Source organism: Haemaphysalis longicornis, unplaced genomic scaffold (assembly GCF_048455015.1).
Source record: "Haemaphysalis longicornis isolate Haplotype H1 unplaced genomic scaffold, Haemaphysalis longicornis Haplotype H1 scaffold_1, whole genome shotgun sequence".
Taxonomy (NCBI): Eukaryota; Metazoa; Arthropoda; class Arachnida; order Ixodida; family Ixodidae; genus Haemaphysalis; species Haemaphysalis longicornis.
In genome coordinates, this window is record NW_027526203.1 from 94,516,248 (window position 1) to 94,536,716 (window position 20,469).

Consider the following 20,469-nt stretch of genomic DNA (forward strand, 5'->3'; position numbering starts at 1 on the left):
AGCGGTAAACGGAAACTCGGCTTCCGGTAACACGGTATACGGTAACGCAAACACGGTAACGATATGCTAAAACTGCCTAATAACAAGCACCAACTTGGACAATGTGCATTAGTGGACGTGCGCACAAAAGCTGATAAGAATGACCCATAAAAATACGATGTCATTTTCCTATAGGTCATTGACAGCTTCCCTATGTTTTGGAACTATTCGGCGCAAAGTGCAGCTGCTGTAAACACAATGTTTTCAACATAACATGACATAACGTAAAACGACACCGATCACTGCGCAATCCAAGGTAACTTCCAAAGCAACAGTTATCCAAGGCAAATTAATTGCGAACACGTGCGGAAGACGCGTTTACACGCTGCCTCGGAACAATCTACTATTTTTGGAAGAGCGTATTATTGCTTTCGGCTCCGAAAAACTCGGCTTTGCCATAGACCCGAATAACAGTGATCGAGCTCATAGGATAGGCGCCTTCCATCAAAACGTACACCACCCCATAGTTGTTAGGTTTTCCAGGTTTAAGGAAAGGGGTGCCGTGTTATCGGCTTGCACAAAGCTAAAAGGGACAGATTTTCCTGTTCGTAAAGGTGTCTCGTTCGGTGCGAATGGAGCAAAAAAGGCTTCTTGAATTCGGGAAACAGCAGCCTCAGAAGTGAAAATTTAGTCATGACCAGCTCACCATCAGTATACTCGCGTACGTTTATGACCCAGCGTCCGATTGTATCGTTCAGTTAAAAGCAGCACATCGGGTGAAGCCTGTTCGTCCTTGTGTTAGCCGTACGGGTTCTAATGCACAATCATCTGGTATTAATGATCTACGTGTCAGTTGCCGCGGTATAAAAAATAAATCCGATGTTAACGCTGTTACGCTGTTATGGTCCATTATCGCTGTTATAGCCGCTGTTACGCTGTTATAGTCTATTAACCCAGCCGTTATTATTGGATCCGAATTGTGGCTTAATAATGCAATTTCAAGTTCTGAAGTTTTCCCTGAAAACTACATTGCTTAACGCCAAGACAGGAACGCTCACGGTGGCGGTGTGTTCATACTTGTGAATAAGCATACACCCAGCCTATTTTTCGATATTTCAATATGAACTGCGAGTAAGTCTGGTGTAAGGTCATGCTCGCTTCTGGAGTATAACTTTCAGTTGGGGCCTTTTATCGCCCCCTGTGAAAGAAACAATCAACCTTTTGTTGAACTGTCCAACATTTTGCATAAACTTACCACAGATTACCTTCTGCTAGGTGGCGACATTCACATGCCTCATGTTTGTTGGCGAAAGGGAATGCCCATGTTTTAAAGCAACGCTTTTTACCTCTACCCCCCAAGGGTTCTTTCGCGACCGTTGGTGTCACCAGAAAACTCCCGCGAACAAATAAAAGGAGTGACTGCAACACCGCCAGCCATCGAACCTGGAACTAATAGAGTAACAAAGCGAGAGCCCCTTGTCTCACCGATTTAGCTACGAGCCCACGTGGAAAAGGGAAAGACAGGCGGTGCACTCAGCAAGCACATCTGCGGGTTTATCCCCTGCGTTCTCACTGAATGCCACGTGATAGCGTCCAGCGACATATCACGCCGCTGTGCGCTCCACCCACGGAACGTGTAGCGGCCGTGTGCGCAGCTTGAGCATACGCTAGGACTTACAAAATTTAAAGGAAGCTCACACAAATGCATGCAATCTCACTTACGGTACGCCAATATGCTAAAGCCTGTGGCCTCCAGTGTTCACCTCGAAAATCAGAGCTCCTTGCGTCCGCCCTCGCGCCAAACGACACATGAAGGAAGACACTCAAATACTCCTTGATGGAGCTGCACGTAGACAGCCACCCGCTCACATTCAGGGACATAACGCGTTCAGGGACATAACTCAGCATTATCGCCTTCAGAGACAGACCCTACCCTCACCGCACCCTGAACTTTCCACGGAACAACTACCCTACGGCTCATACCAATGGATGCGTCTTCACTGAAACCACCCCAGTGGCTTTACTGAATGTAAATTTTGCTCAGAAGTAGAAACACTCCGCAGCATAATCGAGGTGTGTGACTGTAGCCCTCAGCACCTGCCTCTCTTCCAGTCAACTACACAAGAGCAATGGGAGATGCTGCTGTACAGCCCCTCTTTGCCTACCCAGTTTCAGCTGGTGGACAGAGCACAGGCAGCGCGGAATGCATGTGGGCACCAGGGAAGAGGGAACAACCCCCCTGGCCCGCCCTTCGGGGCGTTCCGAAATATGAAGAAATACTTTTATTCATATTTCGGAACTCCATGTTCCTCCTCCTTCTCCATGTCTCAGATTTTGTCGCCTCTGTCGGCGGCGGCAGAGACTGAAAAGTAAGTCGTCTCACGCCGGGTTTGAGCTTACTGGAATTTTATAAAGAATGCGTTTCCGCCTATGTGCTTCCCCAATACAACTAAAACACTGTTCATTTATCATGTATTGATTTGACCTTAGCAAAGAATATCTCTGTGAAGTAGTAAAGGGTGTGGTTGAATGCATTTCACTTGCCTCTGGTTTCACTATTTGTTGAGCCATGGGAGTGAATTTAAGTGATGTCGCATGGGTAATCTTTATGGGTGCCGCTTATAGCTTTCCTTTCCAAGCACATTCACAGGGTGTATTGGCGCGCATTTTTTGTCTTAGTGAGCCCTATTCAAGGATTTTGATAATTAAATTTCCGCCACGGCCTCTTTCAGTTTGCTGAAGACTAATTTCCCAGGGGAGATCAGAGGAGTCTCCCCGGGACCGCTCTCCTGGCTGTGGTGTCGCTGAGTAGCTCTTTCCCCCTTTTATTTATTTCCAATGGGGTGGTTGAAAACATCTTTTGCCCCTCGGCCAATTCTTTTATATTAGTTTTGCGTTAAGCCTGCGATACTTAGTGGTGCGGGCAGAGGCAGTTATTTTATGTTATTTTACTTCGCTTCAACCTATATTCTGTTGAAGACCACACCCGTACCCTCCTTGCACAAGCAGCACTCCGGTCGTTTTCTTTGCAAATTCACCAGATTTAATACCAAACGTGCTACACAGACCTGGCATTAGTGACCACGAATGCGTGCCCGCTCGCATAGTTTGTCCCTGACCTAATGCACCTGTTGTACGACCTAGAAACGCTTATTTATACGACAGGGGCAATTCGGGTAGCCTGTCGCTGGCCTTAGAGACTTTGAAACATTTGAATTCCTTACCGCCTCGTCCAATACAGACAATCTGTGGTCACTGCTCAAACATAAACTTTTAACTCTCATTGACCTACATATCCCGTTTAAAATACTTTCAGCTAAACAAAGGAAAAATAAACCGTGGTTCACAAAGGAAAATAAAACTCTATTAATTAAAAGGAAACGCATATTCAAGAAGTACGGAAAGAGGGAAAGAAGCAAAGAGGCATTCAGGCTACCCTACACGAGAGGAATATTCAAATAAAGCTTCAGGTAGAAACTTTCAAGAGAGTTTTTTCCTCTCTTTTGGTTCAAAAATAAAATGTAACCCCAAAACGTTTCGGGGCACGGCATCGTCAGTCGCACCATGCTCACCCTTCTAACATTCCAGGTGCTGCCATGCTGGCTCCCCGTCAGTACTTGCTCGTCCCTGGATCTACAGCCGCTGACTGGACCCTGCGACGCCGAAAGCCCTTACCTCGTCGAAGCGCAGCAGCCTGAACCCCCAAATCTGGCTCGCACTGGAACGTTCGCCTGGCAACAGCCGTCGCCAACAACGACAGAAGTCACGTGGCCTGAGCGCGGCGTACATAATCTGTGCGACAACACCCACAACTCGGGGCACGGCATCGTCAGTCGCACCATGCTCGCCCTTCTAACATTCCAGGTTAGTTACCTCAACCGTGCTAAAGAATATCACTCTAGTAATCGCTTTGTTATTGCGGTGTCGTGCCCCATTGCCCTGTACTTCCACTGTATCAACTCTGCCTGTTATCGTATGCTCGCGCAAAACGTACTAAGCCAGCTACTGTTGCTTCTTAGTGGAGACGTAGAGCTAAACCCCCTGGCTCCACTAAGGAAATCACAGCCATTCTAAACGTGACTAAAGAGCTTCAGGATCATCAGACTGCCACCCGCGAAGAATTCCAAAAACTGAATGGCCATGAATCGCAGGAAGGTATAATATAAACGCTGTCCTGCAGGGTGTCTAAACTAGAGGCCTATCACGAACATCCTGACGCCGCACCCATCACTGTAGAATCAGGCAATCTAAAACAAGACATTGCAGCTCTCAAGGCTGCACGTGTTGATGTGAGCAACCGGCTGCGCAGAAACAACCTACTTTTCCTTGGAATCGACGATAATGACAAGGAAACGTGGAAAGACTCGGAAGATAAAGTTTTGGCGTTCTGCAAAGAAAAACTGTCCTCTGAAATCTTTCCGAACAATATCGAGCGAGCGCACCGCATCGGAACACCTTCCCCTGAAAAAAAGTGGCCCATAATAGTTCAATTTATGAACTTTCAGACCAAATAGGAAATACTGTCTTGCGGCCCCAAACTAAAAAACACAAACTTTGCGATAACAGAGGACTTCGCCTCTGCCACCCGTCTTGCTCGCTCAAAGCTTCTCAAATTCATCAGGCCTGCGCAATGTGCATTTAAACTTCGTCTCCACAGGCTGCATGTTGGCAAAAAATGCTATTATTACGATTCCGCCTCCGACTCCCTCCTAGAATGTTCTAGACCACTTGAAAATCTGCATCGACGATACAACCAGTAACCTGACGGGAAACAGTAAATGACGTGATTCGCCTTGCCCCAACCATAACGACACCCCTCGGCATTTGTCACACTTGAACTTTAGCATTGCATTCACTAATATACGCAGCCTAATACCAAAGCGCGACCATCTAGATAGTTTCATATGTGACGCTAACGCAGACATAGTCATCCTAACCGAAACGTGGCTTCATGCTGACATTCTTGACCGCGAAATCTTTCCCCTTACTCCAAACTTCGCTCTTTATCGCCGCGACCGAATTGGTCGTACAGGGGGAGCCATTCTGATTGCTGTAAAAAACATCATAGACTCGTCACTCGTGTGTCACGACGAGACAATCGAACTAACCTAAGTAAAAATTCATTCGCACGGAGTAAAAACCATTATCGGCGTGTCCTACAGACCACCTCACAGTGAACCGACATTTTGCGACCTGCTCAGCCGCTCCCTAACCGCTATCTTCAATTTCCCTGAAATTAATTGGCCCCAGCTCTCCGTGCCGAACAGATCCCCTTCGAGCGAAGCCAACCATTTTGTCAGCCTGTCACTCGATTTGAACCTTGAACAAACAATAACCTGTCAGACTAGAGGTAATAATACGCTTGATCTGCTGTTAACAATGCGCCCCGACGACGTTACAAGCGTGACATCATTACCTGGTTTGAGTGACCATGATTTACTCCATATTAACATTAACTCCATATTACTCCATATTGCCATCAGGAAAGAAACTCCCACCAAAAAAAGTAATAACGGATTTTAACAAAGGGAACTCTGATGCCATTAATCATGAGCTTGCTAGTTTTTACGGGGACTGTTGTAACTCATATTTAGCCCGCTCAGTGAACGCTAATTCGGAGTTGTATAAAAACAAACTTCTTGAATTACAGAACAAATTCATACCAACGCTAACCGTAACCTGCGACTCGAACAATCAGTGGTTCAGTAGGCAACTGAAATCCATTCTAAACCGAAAAAAACATGTCTACAGACTAGCTAATAAAAAAAAACAACCCGGCCACATGGTAAAAATACCACACGTGCGCCAAACAGTACGTCACAGCACTTACCGAAGCAAAAAACAAATTTTTCTCTTCTGATCTACTATCATTTTTTAAAACAAATCCTAACATATCTTGGTGCATTCTGTCACCCAAGTCTAGGTGTGAACAACTCCAACTAACAAGTGATGATGGTGAACTCATTCACAGCAATCAATGTGCAGCCGTCCTGAACAATTATTTTACCTCCGTGTTTACTTCTAGCTCCGGAACCATCCCACAACCAGAACCTCCTTCATGCGACACCTTCCCAGATATACGGATGAGCCCTGAGGGAATAACCAACTTAATTAGTAATCTTAAGCTATCATCGTTGGCAGGCTGGGACAAGATTAACAGCAAACAGTTAAAAACACCGCATACTGCTCAAGCCTAACTCTGTATTTATTATTTACAGTCATTACAATCAGGCGTCGTACCAGACGATTGGAAGATTGCCCAGATTGTGCCTGACTTCTCAAAAGCCTTCGACCGTGTTAGCCATAACCATTTACTTGCTTAACTATCTACCTTAAACATTCCTTTGAACTTACTCTCATGGATCTAACACTTTTTGAAGGGACGCACACAATTTACCTCTGCTAATCATCGGAAGTCCGATCTAACCAACGTAACATCCGGAGTCCCGCAGGGGGCTAGTCTATCACCTCTACTGTTTCTAATTTATATAAATGACTTGCCCTTATCATCACATCGAAACTCTGACTATTTGCTGACGATTGTTTTTTGTACAGAACTATTGCCGTCACTAACGATCATAACACCCTGCAAACTGACTTAGACAACATCTCCCTGGGGTGTAACAAATGACACATGCCATTAAACTTAACAAAGTTTAAGTCACTGTCATTCATACGGAAACACATCACATCTCAGCACACGTATCAAATCAACTCTGTTCTAATCAGCTCAGTCACTTCATACAAATACATCTGCATGCTCTTGACCTCATAACTTCGGCGACGCATGTCGATACCATTTGCTCCGAAGCCTCTCGCATTTTTCGTCACCTTCAAAATCATAGTTTTTTTGTAGATAATCAGCAAGGCAGGGGGAATTCTTGCTCCACTCAGCTGATAGAATTTTCCCACATGTTCCAATCATACGACCGTGGCCATGAAACCGACTGTACATTACTAGATTTTCAAAAAAGCGTTCAATGAGAATTCTCGATCGTACACTTCTTAATGACAAACTCTATTTTATTGGATTTTCCCAAAATATTATTCAATGGCTCTGGTGCTACCTCAGGGGACGCTACCAAAAAGTTGTCAATGGAACCGAATCTACCATACAGTGTGTGTCTTCCGGTGTTGCTCAGGGGGCAGTGCTGGGGCCATTGCTATTTCTGATGTCTATTATGATATAGGGCAGGGCATTCAGGTGAAAACTCAGGCTTTATGCCTGAAAACACAGTCATCTGACTGTATTTTATACAGACAGAATAATGAGCTTTCCGATAAAATAGCACTACAATCAGATCTCGACAAAATCATTCTTGGTGCTGGACATGGTGTACGCCTTTAACATCAGAATATGCCAACACATTCGATTTTCTAGGAAACACGTGCCTCTACACTTTGAATACTGTGCTCATTCCGGAAAAAAAAACGAATTGATTGATTGATTGTGGGGTTTAACGCGCCGACGCAACGCAGGCGATGAGGCGCGCCGTAGTGGAGGGCTCCGGATTAATTTAGACCACCTGGGGATCTTTAACGTGCGCCGAAATCTCGTACACACGGGCGTTTTTGCTTTTCGCCTCCATCAGAAAAGCGGCCGCCGCGGCCGGGAATCGAACCCGCGACCTCGTGCTCAGCAGCGCAACGCCTTAGCCACTGAGCCACCGCGGCGGGTAGGAAAAAAAAAAGAAAAACGAAGTTAAATATTCAGGAGTAATCTTTTCAGCTGACTTAACCTGGAATCGTCACCTAAAAGCAATGCCTTTCAAACCTGCATCCCCTTTGAACTTTATTTGTAGAAATTTTAGACATGCAGGTCGGGAAGTAAAGGGATGGCTATACATAGCAAATATTCGGCCCATCCTCAAGTACGCATGCTTTGTGTGAGATACCCACACTCAAAATCTTATCAACCGCCTAGAATCCTTTCAGAATCGTGCTGTTTGATTTGCATATCACTATTATGAGTTTCCTACTACCATTACTCAAATAAAGAACTCGCTTGGCTGGCCTAAACCTTCTTTGCGAGGGACACGTTTTCGCGTTTTTAGATGCAAAGCAGCTCTTGCTCGAAATGAAATCTAAGGTTCGACGAAATCTCGTCTGGTCGGGTTGCTCAGAATTTTGCTCAGAAGTACGAACAATCCGCCACATAAGCGGGGTGTGCGACTTTAGCCCTGATCACCCTCCTCTCTTTCGGTCAAATACCCTACAAAAGCAATGGGAGATGCTGCTGTCCAGCCCCCCTCTGCCTGCCCTGCTTCAGCTGGTGGACACAGCACAGGCAGGCACAGGCAGCGCGGGCTGCATATTGGCTCCAGTGAAGAAGGAACCACTCCCCTGGGCCGCACTCTGGGCCATTAAAAAATCTCAGTAGACGTATTTCCTCCTCGTCCTCATCCCTCTCTTCCTCCTCATGTTCCTCCCACTCCGCCTCTTCCTTTTTTGCGGCCGATCTCGTCCCCTCCGTCCCAGGGAACGGAGAAGGAGAAGTGAGATCGTCTAACACCGGATTTGAGCTTCCTTCAATTTTATGAACAGTTTCCACTCATGTGCTACACCAATACAGCTCAACTAACCAACCTTCATGCATCACGCCTTTATTTACCCTGCCCAAGAATATCTCTCTGAAGTAATGAAGGCTGTGGTTTAGTGCATTTCACTTCTCTCGGGTTTCCCTTATTTGTAGAGCGACGTGAGGGAATTTACGTGACGTCGGATGGGTAAACATTGTGGGTTCCGATTAAAGATTTGCTTTCCAACCACATTCACAGGGTGGATTATGACGATTTTTTTCGAGAACTTGATGTTCTTTTACGCACTGAGAATTGGTGTAAGGGTGTGCAAGATGGGATACTGTCCCGGGTGGTGACGTTGTTCTTTCTCGCCGGCGGATTCGACATTTAAAATTGCAAGCTTTTGTTGGAAACACAAACCTTTTCGCTTTGTGGCAGCGGAACTTATCACCTATGCACCGACACCACAGATAGCAGTAGAGACACGCGACAACACGCCGACAGGCAGGCCCAGCACCTCACCGACACCACACACTCGTGCAAACGTATGGTAGTTTGCTTTGCGGACTAAATTAGCTAAATTAGTACATACATCCAGACGATTGCTCAGAAAAAGTGCAAAAAACAATGGCTCATCAGCGTAGAGAATCCGTTACATCAAGGGTAAGCACCGCAGCGCCTTCGTTACACAGAGGTCGCAAACGCATGGCTTTCAATGGGGCTTAAAATGGGGAATAGAAAAACTTCGCTAAATCCAGGAATTCGTTACATAGAGGTTCGTGACCTCCACGTTTAACTGCATACCTTCAATGCACTGCCGTTACCAGGGATCTATATTTACAACCACCAACCCACGTATCTACTCGGCGAGACCACCAATTTAAGATAAGAGAAATAGCTGCGCGCACCTCAATTTTTATGAATTGCTTCTTTCCCCGTTCCATGAAACATTGGAATCGCCCCTCGCGACACGTCATGGAAATAATAAGCGACGATTGATTTTTTGAATTACTGTCCCAGCATTTACTCAATAAGTAGTGCGTTTTTCCCGTCTTGCAATATGTTAATATTTGTCCTGTATAATCCCTGTTTTATGCCCTGTTTTGTGAGTTGTTTTATGCCCGGTTTCATGTCTTGCAAGCAGTCTTTGCCACATATCATGCAATTGAAAACTACGGTGCCTATGCGTATTTGTTTTCGTATTGATGTTTGCTTGTATATTCTAATTCTTTCACCGTCCAAATTTCTCTCGGACTGCAGCATCTGAAACTCATACGCGCAATTCCTTATGCCTTGTATTAATCCCCCCTCCTGTAATAACCTCGGGCGAATGTAGGCACTGCAATAAATAAATGGTTTACAGCGTGCCTCATGGGGCAGTCACAAAAGGAGCTGTAAACATGCTGTTTTAATCATACCAGGCTACCTCGAAAAAACTGTCAGAAATAAAAGTTTAGTCGAATGGCACACAATGATATTTTACTGTAATCGTTCATAGATTATGTGTGGCTATTTACCAAATTAGCAAGATACTCAGAACCATTCCAATAAAAAATCATCGGTCACGAAGCGGGAGTGTGTATTCAACTTTAAGGGCCTCAAGTTTTGTGCGCGATAAAATCGCGAATAAAATTTTTTTACCAGTTACTTTCTCGCCGCGCCAGTTTAATTTTCCCGGGTTAAAACGACATTATCTGCTTGCTAAGTGGGGTGTATGCTTTGCATTGCCATTTTCCTTTCACCTGCAACTGGGTGTATTTGAATTTTGTTTAATTCAGAGGGGCACAAACGGCAAACACACCATGAGAAGACCATGCATTCGAGGCCTCATCCACACATGCTTGTTTTCGGTTAATTTCGTCACAGCTCACGGCGGCTGTAGCGGCCCTGGACGGAGGTAATTTCCTGTTCGTCCTCCCAAATACTCGTAGCCTCTTCACTCACTCACTGAAATGCAATTGCTCTTCGCACATGGCTGGCAACTCTCGCCACGCTGAACGAAGCGGCCTCGCTTATGACACTGCGAGAAAAAAAGTAGGGCGCGTCTGACATGAGTTGTGTCACACGGCGCTCGTAGGGCTTTCGCCACCGCCGCCGAATTCGGCTGCCCTGAGTCATGCGCGAGCTCTAAACACTCCATTTTCTTTCCTATCACTACTGCGCATGCACGGACAAAACAGTGACGTTGACAAGTGTGCTGCGGCCTTGGTCTCGAGGACGTTATGATTTCGTTGCACGTCACCTTCAGCTGCGACCGAGATGGCCACCGGAGAGCATTCGTGTGAGGTAAGCGCTAGAGCGCTCCGAATAACTAAAACCACAAGAAAGTTGTGAGGGAGGGCCGGCTTTTTTGGAAGCGACCCGCGAGGGGGTTCCTTCCCCGCCTTCTTTCGGCGCCGGTGGCGCTAAAAATATAACTGGCCGTCACACGCCACGAGAGAGCTGCACACGAGAGACCTGAGTGGGTGAGCTTGTAATGTTCAAGAGAAAGCGCAAAAGAGCGAGGGAAGAGAAGTAAGAACGCCGACGACCCAAGACATATATCTCCTTACGACCAGCGCAGTAGAGTCTTGGGCTCTGCGCAGTCGACACCAGACATTCGGTCCACGAGCAGCGGCTGCTCAAACAGCGCATCACTTTGGCTGAGACCTCCCAAGCGTCAATATGTCGAGCGCCACAACGCAGACTCGCACCGAGGTGAAGAAATTTCACCGGGTCTTTGAAGGCAACAGCGCCGCGGACGTACGGCGCCAGATGGATGAATTCGCCAAGGAGTTCCCCGACTGCATGCGGTACCTGGACGACATGTTCCCCGAGGGCAAACTGCTGCCGTCCAGTGGAGGAGCGCCGAGACCGGAGCGCCAGGAGAGCATCGTCAAGGAGGTGAAAGTTCTCGCCAGCGACGACAAAGACAAGATCTCCGTGGAGCTCGACGTTGAGGGCTTCAAGGCGGACGACATCTCTCTCAAGGCTGTCGGCCGCAACATGACCATCCGGGCCTTCAACGAGAAGAGCGAAGGAGACACGACCGTGAGGCGCGAGCTCAAGAGGAACGTGGTGCTGCCCGAAGGCGTCGACGTCGAGAAGATCGCCTGCAAACTCACGCCCGAGAACAAGCTCATCGTGCAGATCCCGCTGCCGGTGGAGAAGAACCAGGGCGTCGAGTACCTCATCCCGGTGCGCTGCGAGATCGAGCGCAGCGTCAGCCGCGACAACTTCGGCGCCGGAGCGAAGCCCGTCGACCGGTGAATGTGCCGCGCTGTAACGCGTCCAGGACAGCAAAGCCATAACGTCAATCACCGTTTAAGGACTGAATTGGTTGTCGCTCGCAAACGGCAGGCGTCGAAATTGGGCATATTTACAGAAATCGTTAAGCGTTTGGACAAGAACACAAATTGCTTCGGCGGGGTAGTCAGGTTCCGCATTTTAGATAGCAGTGATCCACTCTGTATGACGCCCGGTGGGCACTAGTACCTAGGACACCACGGCACGCTAAAAAGTGGCACGTGCATGTCAAATTCGACGCGTTTGTTCGCTCGCTGTAGCCGCTGGTCTCATTGTTCGCGTTGGTTTTTGCTCTTGGGTGTATTGCGCATGAATTATGGTTTTCTACGCCACTGTACACTCGCACACGTTTGCGAGCAATGAAGTTGCTTGTTCACTGTTTGACCGTGCGTGTCTACTTTCTGTGATAGAGGGCAGCGATATATGCGATGCAGTGTTGTAGAAGCTGTATCCTAGATTTGTATGACGCGCGTGCATTATCGCTCAGCCTTTATCAGCAGGCCTAACCCACGTTTGTATGAGTCTTTTACTGAAACGTCTTTGCAGATAGCGACACAAACGTTCCCCGTGAACGTGAAATATTTGCTCCTCCTTTGAATGTAAGTAAATTGATTGTAAAATGTAAATTGTAAAATGTGAATGTCGTGTCGGGCTTCTGACCGGCCTAGTGACACGACCATTCACTAAACCTCGATTTTTAGAGAGATTCACTGGAAATCAGATGAACGCAATCACGTGCCGCTGAATTGCGGTCTTTCATCTGTTGTGTTTTGTATTCGACGGAGCAATGAAAACAACGAGGGTTGTTTTCTTTGATCCCAGCAGCGCAGCCCGTGTTTTCGTGGAGTGACACGCGCCTTTGGCCTTGGCGTTATTCTTAGACGTCGAAGCAGCGTTTTGTAGCAGCAGCTGGGGTAACGCCAGCACGTTCAGTGCTTACCTGCTCAAAACCATTGCGATGGATTCATGAAGACGAAGATCAAGTTTCAGCAACGGCTGTGCCACATCACAGCACTATTTATTCGGTTAAATTATTCCGACATGTGTTTTGTTTTTACTTTGACACCTTTGATGTTTTATATACAGGTCATCTTTTCGCTTTCGGGCTGGATGTCTTGTCCCTTTTCCCATTTCTATCCAGTGCCTCCGCTTGCTACTAAGCCCGTTCGTCATTTGATGTTGAGGCTAAGAAGATGCATCCCAAGGCTTTGGGATGTCCTGGCAGAGTCTCTACTGTGCAAAAATTCAATACTGGTGCATCTTGGGAGCAGTATCCCAGCGCCGACCCTATTACCCTGTTAAATCTAATACTAAATCGTAACTATGTCCCTTGGTGAAGTAGAAAAATTAATAATTTCGTAGCACCGATCTTTCAGTACCGAAAAGAACCCGCCAGAAAACTGCAAATAATTTCCGGCTTCGCCTTGCAGGGTTCCAGAGTCACTGACGTAGCGAGTGACCAAACACACGTCGAATTCTGAGAAAACAGCTATTTCTGATGTTCGCGCCAGCCTCCTTTTCGCTCGAATGTGTACCCAGATGCGTCCATGACAAACAGGGGTTGCGAGTGTTGGTGAACGTGAACTTATTTCGTCAGCCTTCTCACGCGCTACAACTTCGAACCAAGCGTAACAGCCTTTCACACATTGCGGCATCTACATGTTGCGATAGCTGCGCATAATCCGGAATAAAGGTGCACGCTTTCGGTTCGCTGATCAAGGGCAGTTCGTTGCCTTCACTCGAAGCTAGATATAAACGACGTAAATTTTTATTGCCTGCTGCTCGAGTGATCTTGGATTAATTACGTTGCTAAAGAGTTGAACGCGGGTTCGATCCCAGCCGCCGTGGCAGCTGAAGAGCAAAAACGCCCCGCCCATGTGTCGACTTTTCTGCGCGTGGTTGGAATGAATTCTCGGACCTGCAGTACGGCGCTAGAGGCTTAGAAAAATGGGATTTTTCGATGTTCGGTGATGACACTTCATTTCGGATTTACGCATTTCTGTAACTTTGCTTAAACCATACTATAAGATACCTTCCCATAATGCATGAAATTGGTCAGTCAGGAAGTTATTTTTACGAATAAAGCAAACGAATGAGCTTGCGGAGCGTACGCCATGCTAGAAAAACGTTAATTACGGTCTAACATTACCACATTCATGCGGTGTGGTGACCTTCTTTGTGTTCGATTTTTCGACGGACTTTTCATGTGCTCACATTGTTTCTCGGCATTGTTCCTTTCTTGGACGCAGCTGTGGTTCATCCAAGTGCGCTGCCTTGAAGTAGACCAACCTAGAATTTTCAGAGTATGCCCAGCTGCACGTTAGCTGAATCGTATTTCTTCTGCGTACAAATGGTCAGCTAACAATTACTAGGCGATATGGTCTATTTAGACCAGTTATTTAGACCATTTAGATCTATCTAGATATATTTAGACCAGTTTAGTATAACTAGGCGATATGATCTATTTAGACCAATTGCACGTATGCGCGCGCCCGTAAGAAATACCTTTTGTTCCATACCGTATTCACGTAAATGATATAACCTAAAATCTAACGTGCATTGTAACGGCTCATAGTATAAAATAGATTTTATGAGTAAGGCTGCTTATTTACTTATTTACTTATTTATTTATTTATTTATTTATTTATTTATTTATTTATTTAGTTTTTAGAGCACCCTCAGCGCCTTTACGGCGTTACAGAGGAGGTGGGTACAGTGCATGAAACAGGTAAGAGTGTAGAAGTAGAAGCAGTAAGTGGATACAAGAATATTTCAGAAAACCAGGTTACTGCATTACATGTACAGAAAGTGCGTTCTTGAGTGATACAGGATCTTCAATGGACACAATGTGATGGGGAAGGGGATTCCATTCCGCAGACGTTTTGGGGGAAAATGAATGGGAGAATGGATTTGTGCGGCCAGACAGAACGGCAACCTTGACCGGACGGATGGTCGATGCGGGATGAGCTATACGTGGGCCGTCTCGTAGATGGGTTATGGAAAAGACGTTGTGAAACTGAGAAAGTCGTGAAAGTTTTCTGCGATTGTGTAAAGTTGGTAGAACCAGGTTATTTTTCATTAGTGAAACACTGGAGCCATATCGTGATCTATGGACGTAAAAAAAAACGACATGTCACGCAGTTCGGTTGGCTGAGACGTGAAATGACGTCATTTTTTAAAGCTATTACGACAGTTGTGGCAACAGTGGGAACCCGGCCTTCTGTAAATTAGGTTCCATACCCGTTTAGTAATACGGAAATGTTTTGTGTTTAGGAGTTTTTCACCGCCGAATATTTCCACTGGAACATCAAATGGCAAGCATCGAACTTTTGCAATACCTGAATGACTTCACATTTCGCCTTTCACAATTGCAAAAACGGGTTCTGGCTCGCCTCACTCCGACTCACAAACTTTTCCGTGGTGCACTTCAAGTGGAGTAATCCTCCAGACGCTTCTACGGATACGGGTAAAGTTATCGCAGCGGCCCAGCCCAGCACAGCTGACTACAAACTACGCTGCACTCGTAGATAAACGACCCACCAGCAACTGTGCCTGGAAGCCGCCAGTATTGCCTTTTTCTCGGTACTGCGACAACTCCTGAGCAAAACTAGCGCATTAGGAAACAGTTATACACAGTTGGAAGATTTTATCATTGGCTACCTTTGCTGTCTAAACCACAAAATCGGCTCACAAAACCACACATTTTAAACGACTGAAGGCCATATCACAGCCGAGAACAATAAAAAGGCAGAAAGGACAAAATTGGCGCGGGAATTGCAACGTTGTGTGCGACAATGTATTGCGAATTCTCGATTCGAGCTAGGGTATATTTATATACGTCGTATAAACGGAACGTGATTGTCAACATGTTGCTTTGTTAAGCTCCCACAAGCTCTCAATGCTTTCCAATGCATGTCAAGCCGGACAAGCATTGCGCTTGTATATGCGTGCAACCGTTTTTTTTTGTCCGCTTCTACAGTTTTTTTCTGAAGATGTAACACCATCTTATGCTTGTTCTTCTGCACAACGCGGACCGCATTATTTGATAATGTTAAATAAAACGTACGTGTTTTATATTTCGCAAGACCGTTTTAAAACCGATAAGAATAGATCCATGACGTTTTCATGGCTTTTAATGCAAAAAAAGAACATGGGCATACCCGATAATTTAGCGCCTTCTGCACGAGCTGTTTGTGCGACGTTAAACTCGCCGCGGTTTCGTCGTTAACGTTAACGGCTAACGTCAGCGGTTACCGTTTGCGACACTGGCGGTGGCTCAGTGGCTAAGGTGTGGTGCTGCTCAGACCAAGGACGTGGGTTTGATCCCGGCCGTGGTGGCGACGTTTCTGATGGAGGCGAAAAGCGATAGACTTCGGTGCACGTTCGAGAGCCCCGGGGGCCCTAAATTAGTTTGGAGCCTTCCCGCTCGTAGCACAGGTGTAGCAGCTTCGCTGCTTTAAATCCCAAAATCAATAAATCAATCGACCTGTCCCACATTCTTTTTGAAACTGCGTGGAAGCACTAAGACCTTTATGCGGGGCTTAGTGGTTTTGTGCCCAATCTAATAAATTTTACAAATCCGAGTAATTCCATGAAAAGATAACGGTTTTTCACCTCATTTGATACTATTTAAATTGCGATAGTGCGGCCTACGCGGCATGCCACCTAGCACTCAAGAGGAACGAAAAGAAAGCCTTCGGGGGAGCCAGTGAGTGCACAGACTATGGGCATAATTATTCGCAGCCCTTATTGAGCGAAGCGCATACGGCTGGGACATCGTATATGCGAACACAAACTCCCTAGGCTACCCGTGTCTCTCCCTGAAGCGCGAGGCGTGACGTAGGGCGAGTCGTCGCAACGCGAACGTTCGGGTGTTGGCACTACAGGCACTGCCAAAGTTGCGCGTCGTGGAAAAACTGATTTTGACCATCACTGCGACATGCATCTTGAGTAGAGGAGTTATTCTTTGAAACAATTTGCAAGATAAAAGCACGACTTATATCAGAAGCTTACTCATCTCATCAAATCGGTATTCATTTGGAGGAGACTAGTTATAAATAGACACCATTTTCAAGGTCAGTGGAGTAAGAAAAGTGTGCTTCTTTGGGATGACCGCAGGCAAAGCTCAAGATTTGCTCATGCCTTTTACTTAATTTTTCTGCCACCCCTGTGTCGCGCGGTAAAAACGTTTCGCTGGTCGTCCAGCTTCGGAGAGCGCAGTGGCTTCAGTACTTCGATTGCTAGGTTATTTGATGCTACAAAGAACCTCTACGTGAAAGAAGTGTGCACCAAATACAAACGCCTTACAGCTGGCTGAACGCTGCGTCATAGGCAACCTTAGTAACTGCGTCCTGTGTTCATCATGTTCGTACGTTGCTACCAAGGTACGAAATGCTCACTCATTACAGGTGAAGTTGCCTAGAAAGCGGCAACCTTTAGCGATGACTCCTGCTAAGCATCTTTCTGAGCAGCTAGCTATGGCTGCTTAAACGACCGTCGCTAAGCACCTTCATGAATGTATTGATCTATAAGAGCACCTGGCTAAAGCCGTCTGAAAAAATCGTAAAAGCATCTGGCCACAGCTGGTGTGTGTTTCCCTAACGCGAAAGGTGTCGTCAGGCGGGCGAGGTTCTAGGAAATTCCGCCCAACGTCCCTCTTCATTTGGTTCAACAGATAGCAGAGGGCGCCACCGTCGCAGCACGCAGGAAGTGGATGGTTCGAGTTCGTTCCAGATGGCACTTTTCAGAGCGGTGCGGGGGTTGTCGCGTCTAAACATAGACCGCGCGCTTGTGCGTCGTGGGGTGGCGTGTGGAAGAGGCGAAGGCGGAGACGCTTTGCAGTCGACCGAAAGTTCTCGACGTGGCGCCCCGCACCTGAGGGGGGGAGGGCGCCCAGGAGCACACCCGCCGCGGCGCAGAGAGAGGCTCCATAAATACCACAAGACGGCTGCCGCGCCGCCATGGACCGATCGTTCCGGCGAGGCTTGCCCGAGTTTCCCATGGCGCGTAGCGAAATCGTCATCCCGATCCACTCTCTGCAGAGCGTTCCGCAGGACTCTTACCGAACTGAAGTGCGCCGCCACGTCCAGCAGGCCCTCGAGCGAGCCGCCACGCGGCCGGAGCACGACCTGCGCAGGGAGCTCAGCGCCATGTTCGACAGGTTCCCCATGCGGTCGCGGCTCCTGTATGGCTTCGATGACTTCGACGACTTCTTCCGCGACATCGTTCCGGCTCCGTCCTTCCCGTCATTTGAGAAGGCCTTCCGCGAGGTCAAGACCACCGTGGACGAGCACAACAAGCTTCTCATGGAGGTGGACGTGCACGAGTACGAGCCCGAGGAGATCACGGTCAAGGCCATCGATGGCCGCCTTCTGGTTCACTGCAAGCGGCAGCGGGCCGGATCCTCCAAGGAGACGCACCGCGAGATATCGCTGCCCGACGGCGTCGACGTCGAGAGCATCACGTCCAACCTGACCGCCGACGGGAAACTCAAGATCTGCGCACTACTTCCCGGGGCGGAGTGCTCGCGCTCTCAACCCGTGCAGCATGCGACGGCGGAACCCGATGGTGACCAGAAAGCTGAGGCATACCTCTACGTCAACGATTACTAAACACGTGGAGATGAAGCGCTACGAAGTGGGGAACGGTTTATCAGCCATTCCCCGCTTTCGCCACAGCATGTGTAATGTTCAGCTCTAGGGTTACGGCGTCTGATGCTCTGGGTGTAGGTAATCTCGTATGTCTCAAAGACGCTCCTTCAACTTTCTTGACACGAATTTTTGTTTTGTTTTTCTCGAACGTATTGCATGTCCTTTTAGTAGACTCCGATTGTGGCATTTCTGGAAGCATATTTTGGTTGGTGGGATTTGCAATTCAACTGCAAACGAATGCGAATAATAGAAGGTTGTGTGGCTAAGCACCTCGTCTGCCGTTATAAGTTAGCGAAGGTCAGTGGGACAGATATATTTTGGCAGGAAAGGGCCCGGTCTGGTATTTGTGCGGTTTCCCTTGTTCTGGTATTCCCTCTACGGTGTGGTTATATTTCCCCTCAAGGGCACGACAAATGTAAGCATCCCGAAAGACTATAGGTATCCTCTCTCTTCGAAGTACCATAGGAATGACAGATGTGGGCCTCGGCACGCAACGCAAAATGTGACTTGATGCCTCGTGGAGTGTTGCTAACAGAAATTGTAGTGCAATCGTAAGTGCTGTCTGGTGTCTATTTTGGATTCTTCTGGACATGTTCATTTTCTGAATGCGTTGCATGTCAGCTGCACAGCATGGAAATAGGCACCGCACTTTGTTTACACATCAAAAAGTGCGCGTTTTGCCTTCTTGCGCGACCCACAGTAATAATTCAGCTCCAGAGCTTCCGAGTATTTAGTCATGTGCACCTCATCGCACATAGCTTGAGTATTGTTTGTAGTTTACGGGTAACATGTACAGCACCGGGTTTACGCTGATGTAGGATGTTCAGAATGCGTGCTATTGTGGCCGGCTCATTAAAGTGGGCAGTGTTTCAGAGATCAATTGAAGAAATATATCCAGTGCATATAATTAAAAACACTAATAACGGTTTATCGTCGAAATTTTTCTGGTCACTGGATCGAACGTGTAGATTCTTGGTGCAAGCACAACAGTGCCGTTTCACGAATGGCCGCACCTTGTGCACCGTTTCTACAGCGCGTCGGGCCTGCACCAATTGCACTTATCTCGGGCCAAGTAGTTTGCTCTGCATACTGGCACTTTTGCACAGCTGGCACGCGACAACTTGGTGATAGCAGCTGTGCGAAGTGCATCGCCGTGCAGCTCTTGAAGGGATCCTTGACTACACGGCCCAAGCCTTCGTTGAAATTCCTTCAGAGAAAACGCATTCGTAAGTGGCATTCCTCAAATACTAGTGCCGTCTATTTACTTTTTGCATTGAGTTTTTTTACTTCTTCACCCTGTCACGTGGCTTTACCGTTATGGTAAAAATCGGTCGTTTAAAGTGAACCAAGGTTTCCTGTATGTTTCCCAGAGTTTTCCCGGCCATTTCAGAATGAAACAAATATGATTCCTCACGAAAGCGTTCATTGCCAGTGTCTGGATGTCCTCTTCAATGCAAAAGAAGGTCGTCGTAAATAGCTCTTCTAGTAAGAAAAAGGTTGGAAGTTGTTAACCGTACGTGTTTTGTGTATGGACACCCAACCTCTGGGGTTAAAATTTCTTCCGGGCTATTTGAACAGGGTTCTTTAGCTCATCAGTCACTGGCTACCCCAATTATGTACTCCGAAGAACTCAGCTCGGACGATCCCGGAGAGTTCTTGGGCGCTTGTTTCTTATTTCTGCTGTAAACACACAAATGTTGCCGTTCGTTCCGCTGTACATTAAGCATTGCTTCTGTTATTTTTATTTCTGTCTTGGAACCTTTTTTGTACAAAGTATTGAAGCATAAACAAAAATAAAATGTTGTTTTCACGTTCAGGAGGCATTTTCTTCGCGTCTAAGGACTTAAATACGCAGCACTGCCCAACTTTCAGTAACTCCAAAGCTTGGCATTGGGCTAGTTGGTTTTTAACCATCTTGGAGTGTGTGGGTGCGCTGTTTGGCGCAAAAACGTGCACTGAACGGGATGAACAAGAGCAGACAACGCGTGCCCTTGTCTGCCCAAGTTTTTGCGGTCTGTCGTACATCTTTGCACTAC

The 20,469-nt window shown here is 47.0% G+C and overlaps 2 protein-coding genes across 2 annotated transcripts; both read left to right on the plus strand.

Annotated features, from left to right (window-relative positions):
• Positions 1-10,934: 10,934 nt before the first annotated feature.
• On the plus strand, positions 10,935-12,167 carry LOC144178207 (heat shock protein Hsp-16.1/Hsp-16.11-like). Its single transcript, XM_077705885.1, has one exon. The coding sequence runs from the start codon at positions 11,163-11,165 to the stop codon at positions 11,745-11,747; it is 585 nt and encodes a 194-aa protein (XP_077562011.1). The 5' UTR covers positions 10,935-11,162; the 3' UTR covers positions 11,748-12,167.
• A 5,327-nt stretch (positions 12,168-17,494) lies between these two features.
• LOC144178204 (alpha-crystallin A chain-like) lies at positions 17,495-20,249 on the plus strand. Its single transcript, XM_077705869.1, has one exon. It carries the CDS (start codon positions 17,744-17,746, stop codon positions 18,392-18,394), a length of 651 nt encoding a protein of 216 aa, XP_077561995.1. The 5' UTR covers positions 17,495-17,743; the 3' UTR covers positions 18,395-20,249.
• Positions 20,250-20,469: the final 220 nt, after the last annotated feature.